This window comes from Tenrec ecaudatus, chromosome 15 (assembly GCF_050624435.1).
Source record: "Tenrec ecaudatus isolate mTenEca1 chromosome 15, mTenEca1.hap1, whole genome shotgun sequence".
NCBI lineage: Eukaryota > Metazoa > Chordata > Mammalia > Afrosoricida > Tenrecidae > Tenrec > Tenrec ecaudatus.
Genome location: NC_134544.1, coordinates 26681046 through 26694484, shown reverse-complemented (window position 1 = coordinate 26694484; position 13439 = coordinate 26681046). Strand labels below are relative to the sequence as shown.

The 13439-nt window shown below is 45.5% G+C and overlaps 1 protein-coding gene across 5 annotated transcripts in view; it reads right to left on the bottom strand.

Moving 5' to 3' along the window:
* The window catches only part of DYM (dymeclin), a 296719-nt gene that overhangs the window by 269863 nt on the left and 13417 nt on the right, over positions 1-13439 (bottom strand). For all 5 annotated transcript variants that reach the window (XM_075532630.1, XM_075532631.1, XM_075532626.1 and 2 more), the window contains exon 2: positions 6830-7025. In XM_075532630.1, coding sequence (XP_075388745.1) covers positions 6830-6969 — 140 coding nt within the window. In that variant the 5' untranslated portion in view covers positions 6970-7025. The remainder of the gene's footprint in view (positions 1-6829; positions 7026-13439) is intronic.

Here is a 13439-nt window from a genome sequence, read left to right as displayed (position 1 = left end):
TGTCCTCAGTGGTTTGGATTGGTACTTCCGGGATTCGATCACACCTGGGCGAACGCACGCATCCTCTAAAATGATTCTGCAGCCCTATTCCCGTCAATCAAGTCAGTTCCTCCTCAGAGCAACTCTGGTTTCCAAGGCTGTCATGTTTTGAGAAGCCAATCGCCACATCGTTCTCGTGTACAGCAGCTGGTGGGTTTGAACCGCTGACCTTTCAATTAGCAACCAAGTACATAACCACTGTGCCACCAAAGCTCCCTAAGATGTTGTACAGAAAAGTGGATAGCAGATAAAAAGACAGGCAAAAAAATGAAAGATTCTGACTCAAGATGTAAAATCGGAACTCTATCTGTCCCTCAATTTGAGAAAACAAGAGACCAAACAAGTCTGAAGTGACTGATGTATTCCCTTAGCAAACTGGCTTAGCCCACACTCTGTGGTCCCCATTCAAGCAGAGCCTGTGATGGAACTAGAGGGAGAGAGAGAGTTTAGGAGACGGCTCAGGAGCTACACCCTGCCCACCGCTGTGACACAAAGATCTTCTCACCACCATCACACTGCACGCGAGTGTGCCAACGAGAACACACGTGTAGATGTGGAGACAGGCATCAGACATTGAGAAAAATGAGGATTTGATACTGATTTATGTTTTCCCAACAGTTAAAAACCTGTGACCAAATTCAATAAGTCTCTTCCTAGAGCCCCCAATAAAAATATATTTTTAAAAAGTATTTTCCCCTGGTGCTCAACTGAGGAAAGAGATCAAGAAACGTTGTGACAGGACCATTGGAGAAGCTCCCCTTAAGCGGTCACCACCCTCCACGCAAGGAAGGTTAGCACCCCACAGCCTTCTGCGCATGGGGGCGCTCCAACATCAAGCACGTGTTACCGTGACCTGCTGCTTGGAACGGGATAACACATATCTACATTTTTACACAACAACACACGGTGCATTTCCCCTCCCCAAGCAAGCCCTCATACGCCATCTTCCTATGCATGCTCTGCGCATTTTATGTGAAGGCACACTATATGCAGAAAATGCACTAAGCAGGTCACTTTTTCAGCTTGTCATACAACTGCATACTTTACGTTTTCTCTCGTCAGTATTTGCATCGGTCTACACTTCTAAATGGAACCGGCGTGGCACAGTGATCGATCCCCTCTAAATCAAAGCCCACCGCCATTGAGCTGATTGATCGATCCCCTCTAAACCAAAGCCCACCACCATTGAGCTGATTGCAACTCCTAGCGACTCTGGACAGAGTACAAGTGCTTGCTCCACAGGATCCCCAGGACTGTAAATCTTCAAGGGAGCAGGCCACCTCATCTTTCTCCCTCGAGTTGGGTCTGAACTGCCAACTGTGCCACCTAGGCTCCTGAACTCACTTTTGGAGCCTCATAAACTGGGTGTAAATCTGGCTCAGACTAGCTCCCTAGGCCTCCATTTGCTCAGGTGTGGGAAGAACCGCATCTTCCCATCAGCGTGGGGTGAAAATGTGGGGCGTGTGGTGGACACGCACCGAAGGCTCCGAGGCCAGCCCCTGGCACACAGTGAGCGCTCAATAAGTGACCGCAAAATGAACAATGCCGCGTACGGGCACGGTATACTGCAAGAGGGAGGCCGGCAAGAGAAAAATCAGAGTGGGAATTGCAAGCTGACCCTGCTGCACTTAGAATCACTTCTAACAATATCCAGTACAGCAAACCAAGTTTACAAAACATTGTCATGCATCAATTAAAAACAACGAGGAAGCCACAAAACACCTCATGGCATGGGCGGGCCTGGAGAAGACAGAAGCCTGTCAGTCAGAGGGGCATGAACACTACTGCTCTAAGGATAAAGAGCGAAGGGAACGGACTTTGGGGGTTCCCAAGGGAGGGAGGGCAAAGCGAACACAAGTGTGGGCCAAGGAAGGACTAGATTAGAAGACTGACAGGTATTAACTGAGGTGGAAAAGAGGACAAAGATCCCTAGGGGAGAGAAGAGACATGGGAGAGGGGTGTGCAGTGAAATGCAGGGTGGGAGGGTTGATGAGTGACTTGGGTGTTGAATGCAGAGTGGACGGTCTGAAATGCAAATCGTACCCCACCTAATTCACAATAAAACATTCATCAAAAAGAAAGCATTCTGTGAGTACAGTATGTCCACATTACACAAGAGCGTTCATTCAATTACAGCAGACTGTACTCAATTCCCAAGTACCTGGGTGAAAGCCTTTACTCCCTGTGCCATCCGGTCTCTGGCTCAGTTATCTGCCACACTGGAGAAGAGACGGGCAGCATGTGACCCCTTTGCCACACTGGAAGTTTGCTTTTCCTGTGACACGCAAACTTATTCCCGTCTCAGGATGCGGCAGGTCCCTTCGCCCGCTACGCTCTTTTCCCAGGCTCTGCGAGTCTCTCTCCAGGACCTCGTTCATGTCTCTGCTTTCCCAGAGATTTCTTAGCTCCCGCCATCTGCTGTTTGCATTTGCTCCCAATCTCTCTCTCCACGAACTCTCTCTCTGCTGTACTTTGCTCTATTTAAAACTTGGCACTTCCCAGCTATCTAAATGAGATGTCAACAAAGTCTACAGGGAAGAAGCACACCAACATCAGCGACCAAAGGATTGTAAGTCACATAATCTGAAGCCTAAGGAGGAAATAGTATCAAAGCCTAAACTGTGATTCTGGTTTGCAGAGGTCTACGGATGACAGTAGGAGCCCAAGATACTGTTGTGAGAGCTGCATAGGACATAAAATGCCGGTGATTTTTCTCTATCCATGACAGATAGATGGGAGAAACTAGTTACCAAACAGAGGGCATTGAAGAGATGACTACGGGAGACCAAAATGAGAAACCTGACTTGAATGGTTAAAACCTTGTCACTTGATTCCTTCCCTGATGCACGTTAGGCCTGATCTGGTTTTCAACATTTCCTGATTTCATTTGTTTGTTTGTTCATACTGAGGTTTATCTCAGATGTGTTATGTCATTGGGTCACCCTCGTAAGGTTGTGTTATGTATTTGTTTCTGTTCCTCAGTATATGAAACCCAGGGTTGATAAACCCATAGAACAGCAAGTAGAATCAGGATTCATGGGGTTACAGTGGTGTTGGAGGAGCATGAAACGTAGCCGATGTCAAGGAGTTCAGGAAGGCAAATAATGTTTTGAAACTATTGCGGCAGCAATTATACAATACTATCCGATGTGATTAAATAATTGAATGATATTATATGTGTATTAACTCCCAATAAAATGGTTTTGAAAAAAAAAACTTGGCACTTCCAGAAATGACCAAACATATTTATGAGTTTATGTGCCTACAGCCCAACTCTCATACCTAGAGCATAAGCTGCATGAGGGCAGAGGCTAGCAAGCGGGAGGCATTCAGTAACTATTTTGGCAATTTTTTAAAAATTCATACTTATTGTCAAATACATTAAGTTTAAAAAGTGTTCACAGTAATCCACAAGATCATCTTTATAATACAAAGGCCTAAGTACTCATGTCCACATCCAGGTAGAAGCCCTCGTGGCTCCGTGTTAAGTCTCAGCTATTAATTAAAAATGAGGAGGACCAAACACACCAGCCACTACTGAGAAAGACCTGGCACTCTGCTTCTGCAGTGATTATAGCCTTGGAAAGCCCACAGGGAAATCCTACTCTGTCCTAAAGGATGGCTCCACGTCTGAACTAACTTCAAGGTAGAAAGACATGCGCATTATAAAAAAACATGAAGACTAGAGATGAGAATATCAACCATGGACCTCTCTTAGTGATGAGAATGACTACCTTATCTTTTAGATCTTTACTTATAACTTTCCTTCACAGAAAGATTACTTGCATAATTTTTCTTTTAAGGATTTTACCAGGAAACCAACTAAGGACCTACTTCACTTGCATAATGAGGGGCATGCACAAAGACTAGCTTCAACAAAGTTAATCATAATCGTACACAAAATCGGGAAAAATAAAAATAACCAAAACAGCATGCTCCAGGACCAGTTAAATTACAGTGTAGGAAAACAGGGACATCTGAGTTAAGGAAACAGCAGGTGGGAACAGAAATCCGATTCCAATATTTTTACACGACAGACGACTGAAATGATAATAAATCAAAATATTAATCAAGGTTACTCCTCACTGTGGTTGTTTCCTCCTGGTTTATCTTCCTTGTGCTCTTCTGAGCTTAAAAGTTACTAAAAATGAGTGTACGTTACTTTGATACTCAGAAAACTGGGTTTTTAATGTGCCAAAGGGTGCCTTCTTGCCTTATATGAGCACCATCTAGTGCTCAGTATAAATCAATGCAACTTTTATAATGCAGCGAAGGCTTCTACCAAAAAAAAAACCAAGCTCTCTGCCATCGAGCCGATTCCCACCCATGGCAACCCTATAGGAGCGTAGTAACTCCTTGTCTTTCTTCCATGAAGCTTGCTGGTGGTTTTGAACTGCTGGCGGTTAGTAGCCCAACAAATAACCAGTTTGTTACCAGGATTCTACCAAACCAAAACCAAACTCACTGCCATCGAGTCAAAGCTGACCTATCTATGATGGCCCCTGTGGGTTTCTAAGGCTGTATTGTTGACCGGGGTAGAAAGCCCAATCTTCTCCCACAGAGCAGCTGGTGGTTTCAAATTGCCTGTCATGTGGATCGCAGCCCAACGCATCGCCACTAGACCACCACGGCTCTGAAAGTCACTTTTAATCCAGGAGGATTAATTACAAATGATAATTAGTTCAAACACAAAATAAATACGTTATATCATTTCTTCCAAGAAGACTGTGACCTGCCCCACTCCCTCCAGCTCCGAGTGAAGAGCTGCTCCCGCGGTGTTCTCCCGCAGCTGCCTCCACCATCACGCTGCACTGGGCCCCCTGGCTGTCTTCACAGACCAATTGTCAGCCCTCCGAGGGAAAGAGACCTTATTTTACATAACCTAGTTAACAAGCATGTGTAGACATTGTAGAATTGGTGTTGGTTTTGTTGCATATATTCTAAGAAAAAAATAACATTTTTTTAATTTCCATTTTGTAATCTCTAATGAAATAGGTGATTTGGACGAAAATTTTCAATGGAGGCTAAGGCACACTTAAACCTCTGATTAATCTTCAGCATGATTATTTCCACACTAAGAGTTAAAAATGAAATAATGTTTTTTGCCTGGCAGAGTGGCAAAGATCAAAAAGCCCACCAAGATATAGGGACGCAGGCCCTCCCACACCACTTGCCGGCAGGTGCGCACGCGGAGGGGCTACTTGTCATGGCACGCTGTCTGGCAGTGTCCACCAACAACTTGGGCAGTGACCAAGAACTCTACTGTGAGGAATTTGTCCTGTAACTTCCAGGCCTCACGCAGCTGCACTACATGTTTCTCTTACAGACACCGAGGGAACATCTGAAGACCTGAGCAGTGGAAAGTCAGAGGGCTAATAACCTGTCGACAGAGAACACGTGCGGGCGGAATCCACGAGAAGAGGTCAGGAGGCAGGTCTGTTTCCACCGCAGCACGTTCGCTCTAACAAACGACTGGGGTGGGGGTGGGGGTGGGGGGGACCACCTAAGTACTCATCAGCAGAAAGCTGACTCACCCCACAACCTTAAAAAAGAGAAAGACGGTGGCAGGGGTGCTTATGTAAACCAGGTATGATTTACTAGGCTGTGAAAAAGAAGGGGTAACACTGGACACCCCCTTACAGAAGGGTCTCAGGGAGGAGATGAGCCAGTCCGGGTGTGATGTACCAATGATGAAACATACAACTTTCCTCTAGTTCCTAAATGCTTCCTCCCCCACCCTCTATCATGATCCCAATTCTACCTTACAAATCTGGCTAGACCAGAGGATGTACACTGGTACAGATAGGAACTGGAAACACAGGGAATCCAGGACAGATGACTCCTCCAGGACCAGTGGTGAGAGTGGCAATACCAGGAGGGTGGAGGGAGGGTGGGTCAGAAAGGGGAACTTGATTACAACGATCTACATATAACCTCTTCCCTGGGAAATGGACAACAGAAAATTGGGTGAAGGGAGACGTCGGACAGTGCAATATATGACAAATTAGTAATTTGTAAATTATCAATGGTTCATGAGGGAAAGGGGGAGTGGGGAGGGAGGGGGAAAAATGAGGAGCTGATGCCAGGGGCTTGGGTGGAGAGCAAATGTTTTGAGAATTTTGAGGGCAATGAATGTACAAATGTGATTTAGACGACTGATGTATGTATGGATTGTGATAAGAGTGTATGAGCCCCTAATAAAATGATTTAAAGATAAGAAAAAGAAGAACCAGGCTGTGTCGTATGAGATGGCTTTGTAGAAAGACACGGAATGTATGCTTTAACCACCTGGGACTATCACTGGGAGTCTCCAAAGAAAATTCTGCCAGTTTGCATCTTGGACAAAGGGAGGTTGCTGAGCAGGTGAAAGGGACAAGAAGGAATTTCCCCAAAAAAAATTTTTTTAAAAGAAGCAATTTCCCTGTTTTTAGAACCATGGGGTTTTTCCATTAGAGCAGGGGTCCTCAAACTTTTTAAACAGGGGGTCAAGTTCACTGTCCCTCAGACCCGTTGGAGGGCCGCAATATAGTTTTAAAAAAAACAACCATGAACAAATTCCTCTGCACCCTGCACATATCTTATCTTGAAATAAAAAAACAAACGGGGCAGAAACACCCGGCGGGCCGCATGTGGCCTGCGGGCTGTAGTTTGAGGGCGCCTGCTTTTCTAAAGCAAGTAAGGAAGAGATGGGTAGTTGGTGGGAACACTTGAAAATGCCTCATAGATCAGCCGACAACACAAATCCACACTGCCCCTTTGCCCAGTAGCCCACGTCTGGACAATCTCCTACCTGCTAGTGGGTGCGGGGAAAGAAAATGAGAAGAGCTGGTTCCAGAACGGGTCATTCTCCGAGACAGACTCTGTGCCTGAGAGCTTGGTCAAGTACTCGTTCTTAGGCAGATCGCTGATTCTGCTGCTATTGGAGCCCATGGTCCGTCTACTGTGGCAGGTGACTCGTCCTTAAGCCTTCATTTCTTCAAAACCACCTGGAAAGAATGAAGAGAAATTTCAGACTGGCTCAGCATCATCGACGTACTTTGTCTGACCCTTCCCCTAAAATCCTCGATACCTGCCCGAGTAGAACACACCTCTCTCTCTTGGTCGGTAACCACCATGCAGCAGCAAGTACAAGCAAGGTTAAAGGGGACAAAGAGGGCTCAGGCGGCTCCTGGCAACACCATCGCAATCATCAGAGGCCGTGCTTGGACACTCAGAGCGTGAGTCTCAGGATGTCTCCAAATTCATAAGAAACATCAATCATTAACCAACAGTAGGAAGATGAAGCTCTTTTACAACTAAAACAACAGTGCTAAAGAACCACACAGTCAGGGTGGCTTGAACGTGGCCAGGAGAGGAGAATGGACTTGAAGCAATTACCAAGTGTGAGCACTCCAACACTGCATTAGCAAATGGAGACTGAGCGTTGGAGCCCACGGAGGGGACTAGGAAGACAGGGTTGGACGACTGCCCTTGGCGTTAGGTCCAAAGGTGACACCCTGTCACACGACCTCCCTCTGGATCCAGTGTACAAGTGCTGCAGTTTGTAACACTCTCTGCTTTGTTGTCAATGTTTTCCGCTTCGTTGCCATTGTGATTGGGGCATTTTGCTGTTGTTGTATGTCTTACTGTATATGAAACCCAGGGTACATACACCTACAGAGACAGTAACTGGATTAACAGTTCCAAAGGGACATGACGGAGAGGGTGGCAGGAAACGAGTTCAAGGAAGAAGAAACATCCTGGAATTGACTGTGGTGATGGCTGAACAACTTTTTTTTTTAATAAATCATTATATTGGGACATTTAATATATATATATTTTCATTCGGGGCTCTTACCGCTCTTACAGCAATAGTTAAACAACTCTTATGAATATGACTGAAGTACTCAGATGGATGACATGTGAATTGCATGTCAGTGAATCGGTTAATTTTTTTCCCACTGGGCAAAAGACGTGACCACCAAAAGTTCAGTTCATCCAAAGGGTCAGCAAACATGAAGAAATGCTCACGTTCACTAGCCACCTGGGAGATGCAAATTGCGGTGAAGGTGACCTATCTGAGTCAGCAAACTGAGGCTCAAGAGCCACGTGTGGCTCTTTCTGCACATGCACAGGGCACCGTAGCAAAACTGAAAATTTGTAAAGGCTATTATTCAGATAACGGTGATTTCATTTGTTTATAAAAACACATTTACTCTGAGGGGCCAGTCCCAATCCCAACTACATGGACACCTGCCCCTCCCCCTCAGAAGAATTTATTTCAGGGGACAGCACTGAATTTGCAGCTCCGGGGAGGGACATGTCTGATCAGAGCACATGGGAGCAGATGAAGGGGGAGAAGGAGAGAGTGGAGCACATCCTGGCCCACCAGGCCTTGAGGACAATGTTCCTAGCCAGAGCAGCCAGTCTACGGAAAGGACCACATAGCTGATCCCACTGTGAGACACGACGTCCCTCACTGACCCATAGGCCTACAGGGGACAACACTGGAGACATAGTGTGGGAATTGCACCTGATCTGATCCCGTCACACCAAGGCAAACACTAAGGGGGTGCAACAGAACAGCAAGGGAATGGAGCGGGGAGGTCCCTAGGAAATGCTAAAGGTGGACTTTGGAGCCAGGGCTTGGTGCCCCAACAGACTGGAATGGAAAACACTCCTAAAGGCCAACAAACAGTCCTTGAACTAACTACAAGCTTTTCTTTCTAAGTGTTTTGTTTTGGTCATTGGTTTGTTGTTATTTTGTTGTGTATTATTGCTTGGTTTTACTGTATTTTGTTTTTGTGCATGTTACTATCTACGCAAGTCTGTCTAAATAAGACAGGCTGGATGAACAATCTGGACGAGAAAACAACGGGACCAACAGTTCTGTGGCGGGGCATGTGAGAGGAGGAGGAGGGGGGAAAGGAAGTAGTATTAATAAATCCAGGGACAAGGGAACAAATGAACCAAATAGGTGGTGAGGAGGGTGTAGGAGGCCTGGTAGGACTTGATCAAGGGAAAGTAACCAAGAGGAATTACTGAAACCCAAATGAAGACTGAGCATGATACCAGGACAAGAGGAAAGTCCAAGGAAATAGAGGAAAGAGCTATGAGGCGAAGGGCATTTATAGAGGTCTAAATAAAGGCATGTCCATATGTAAATATATTTATATATGAGGATGGGGAAATAGATCTATCTGCATATATTTATAGGTTTAGTATTAAGGTAGCAGATGGACATTGGGCCTCCACTCAAGTAACCCCTTAATGCAAGAATACTTTGTTTTATTAAACTCGCATTCCATGATGCTTACCTTCCCGACACAATCGCCTAAGACAAAGCAGGTGCATAAGCCAATGTGGTGAAGAAGCTGATAGTGCCCGGCGATCAAAAGATACAGCGTCTGGGGTCTTAAAAGGCTTGAAGGTAAACAAGCGGCTATCTAGCTCAGAAGCAACAAAGTCTACATGGAAGAAGCACACCAGCCTGTGCTATCACGAGGTGTCGAAGGGACCAGGTATCAGGCATCATCAGAACAAAAAATCTTACCATAGTGACTGAGAGGGGGAGTGCGAAGTGGAGATCTGAAGCCCATTTGTCGGCCACTGGACATCTCCTTACAGACCGGTCTCAGGGAGGAGAGGAGCCAGTCAGGGTGCAGGTAGCAACGATGAAACATACAACATTCCTCTAGTTCCTAAAATGCTTCCCCCCACCCCCCACTATCATGATCCCAAGTCTACCATAAAAATCTGGCTAGAGCTTTTTTCCCTGCGAAGACCATATGGAGGCCAAGGTCACCCTCTGGTCGCAGCAGATCGCTGCATCAGGTTGGTGACAGGGGCGTTTGAGAACGGGGGTCCATAAATGTCCTCAGGCGAGTGTTGCCTCAGTGACCATCCGGCAATGCACGTACAGATGTGCTAGACACGGTGGATGGATAGATTGGGATAAGAGGTGTAGGAGCCCCCAATAAAGTGATTTTTTTAAAGATAAAAAAAATCTGGCTAGACTAGAGAATGTGCACTGGTACAGATAGGAACTGGAAACACAGGGAATCCAGGGCGGATGATCCCTTCAGGACCAGTGGTGTGAGTGGTGAAACTGGGAGGGTAGAGGAGGGTGGGTTGGAAAGGGGGAACTGATTACAAGGAACTACATGTGACCTCCTCCCTGGGGGACGGACAACAGAAAAGTGGGTGAAGGGAGATGTCGGACAGTATGACAAAATAATAATTTGTAAATTATCGAGGGTTCATGAGGGAGGGAGAGTAGGGAGGGGAAAAAATAAGGAGCTGATACCAGGGGCTTAGGTGGAGAGCAAATGTTTTGAGAACGATGAGAGCAACGAATGTACAAATGTGCTTTAGACGATTGCTGTATGTATGGATTGTGATAAGAATTGTATGAGCCCCAATAAAACTATTAAAAATAAAATAAAACACATTGACGGCTCTCACAATTTTTAATTGCTGTAAGGGACAGGATTGGCTCTTCCGTCTCAAAAGTTTGCTGACCCTGCCTTACCAATCATGACAGCCAAGTTCAAAACCCAGAAAACAGCAAAGGCTGGGGAGGGTGTGGAGAGATTGGTGCGTCTGTACATAGGTACAACCACATGGAAAGGGATATGGTGCTAGCTTAAACAACTGGGAACAGAATTGCCCTATGAGCCAGCAATCCCTCGACTGAGATCTACCCTAAAGAATTCAGAGCCATAACACAGACATATGCACTCCCATGTTCATCAGACGCTATTCACAAGAACAGGAAGTTGGGAACAGCCCAACTATCCACAGATACACAATGGAATACTATGCGTTGCTAAAAAAAACAAACCGATAAAGCACCATGAAGCACCTCATGACATAGCTGGACCTGGAGAACATTATGCTGAGTGGAGTTGGTCAAAGTCAAAGTGATTCACCCTACATGAGACCACTACTAGCAGGACAGAAACAAAGATAAAACTTTACACCCCAGGGAACAGACTTAGGCGGTTACCAGAGGAGGAGCGCTAGGGAGGGAGAGTGAAGAGACAGGCTAGAGGGTTGGCAGGTGATGACTTTGGTGAACTGGAAGATGGAGACTCCTAGAGAGAGAAAAGAGAAATTGGGGGGAGGGGGAGGGCAGCATACTGTGGGGGGCAGGGGAGCTGATGAGTGCTCTGAACTGTTGTATACAGAGGTGATGGTCTGAACTGTATCTCCCCCACCCAATTCACAATTTTAAAACATCTGAAAATAAATAAGGAAATAAAGAGCAAGTTCTCACTGTCCTCAGGACAATGCCAACTCACTGCTACCACATGGGGCAGGGTAGAACTGCCCCTGTTGAGTTTCTGAGACTGTTAGCTCTTTATGGGAGTAGAAGGCCCATCTTTCTCCCTCAGAGCAGCTGGTGGTCTTGAACTGCTAACCACTTCATCGCCAGAGCACCTTAAGTAACCAGTAGCAACAACTAAAAGTAGGGAGGCTCAGTGGAGAGAGAGCTGAGCGTTTTTACTTAGTCCATCACTTGGTTTGGCTGTTTTAAAGTCACAGGTCCATCAACTAGTCTGATAAAAAAATTTCTCTCTCCTTTAAACCACTTCATTCCTTCTCTTATTTGTATTTACATTTTAGCACAGGAGGACAAAAGGCTGTCACCCTCCTGGCTGATACAATGACTGCACTAACAAGAACACAGCTAGGAACCTTAAGAAACAGGTGAATGAAAATCTGTCAAGATTGCTTTTCGATTTAATCGAATTTTCTGAACCCAGAATTTGGACTGGATGAAAAAAGATGTGAGATGAAAAATCTCCCTCTCATCCTATCTCCCAACCGCCTAGTTCAAATCCGAGAAAATATCACCAGAGGGGCCATTCCACGACATTTTATTTATACACACGCACACACTTTCCCCTTTTCACACAAACAACGCACCAGGAATGCCTCTACTTTGCCATTTCCACGTATCAAAATGTATGTATGAAATCATTTTACAGTATATAGAAGATTCCATTTTATAATTTAACAAAGCCCACTGCTGAGAGACACTTTAGTAGTTCAGTCTTCAGCTATGACAAATAACCTCCAATAAACACATAATAAAGTTCACAGATGTCTGAGTCAGATAAACCCGTAGAAACAGCAAGGCTGGATCAAGAATTAACTGCCTTCTAAACACTCAAACAGCTGTGTGTCGTCCCTGGCACGCCTCTCACTGCCATCGAGTCAATTCTGACTCACAGGGACCCTACAGGGGAGAGCAAAACTGCCCCAGTGGGTTTCTGACACTGTCACTCTGTATGGGAGCAGAAAGCCTCTTCTTTCTCCAGAGGAATGGCTTGGTGACCTTTAACTAGTGACTTTGCAGTTAGCAGGCCAATGTGTAACCACTACTCTACCAGGGGGCCCTGTTGGTGCTACTAGGTAGATCGCAGGTAACTATCTGTTGAATGAGACACTAGGAAATAGAACGGTAAATTACTGGTCAACAATGCTGTAGCGAGTGACTGGAAGCATGGTCCAGTTTGTGGTTAGGTTCTGCAAGGTGCTGATTTCAACACAACCGAAGCATCGTAAAAGCATGTTAATGATGTCGCCAATTTGTAACATTTTGTTTTTAAATGAGATTGTTATTAGAATTTTTAACAAACTCACTGCCAAGGTGTTGACTCTGCCTCATCGTGAACCTACAGGCAGGGTCAACATTCCCCAGTGTGTTTGAGACCGTCACTTTTTGTTCTTTAATCATTTTACTGGAGGCTCAGACAGCTCTTAGCACAATCCATACACACATCCATGTGTCAAGTACATTTGTACATTTGTTGCCATTACCATTTTCAAAATATTTCCTTTCTACTTGAGCCCTTGGTATCAGCTCGTTTTTCACACTCCCCCACCCTCCCTCCCTCCCTCATGAACCCTTGAAAATTGATTATTTTTTTCCATGTCTTACACTAACCTATCGCTACTCTCATTGGTCCTGAGAGGTGTATCTGTGCTGGATTCCGTGTTTCCAGCTCTGATCTGGACCAGTGCACATACTCTGGTCTAGCCGGATTTGTAAAGTAGAATTGGGGTCATGATAGTGAGGTGAAGGAAGCATTTAGGAACTAGAGGAAAGTTGTATATTTCATCCTTGCTACACTGCACCCTGACTTGCTCTTCTCCTCCCCACAACCCTTCTGTAAGGGATGTCCAGTTGCATACAGATGGGCTTTGGGTCTACATTCAGTACTACCCCTCATTCACAATGCTCTTAATTTTTTGTTCTGGGTCAGTCTTTAAACTCTGGTACCTGATACCATCGACACCCCATGAATGCACAGGCTGGTGTGCTTCTTCCATGTGGGCTTTGTTGCTTCTCAGCTAGATGGCTGCTTGTTTACCTTCAAGCCTTTAAGACCCCAGGTGCTATATCTTTTGAT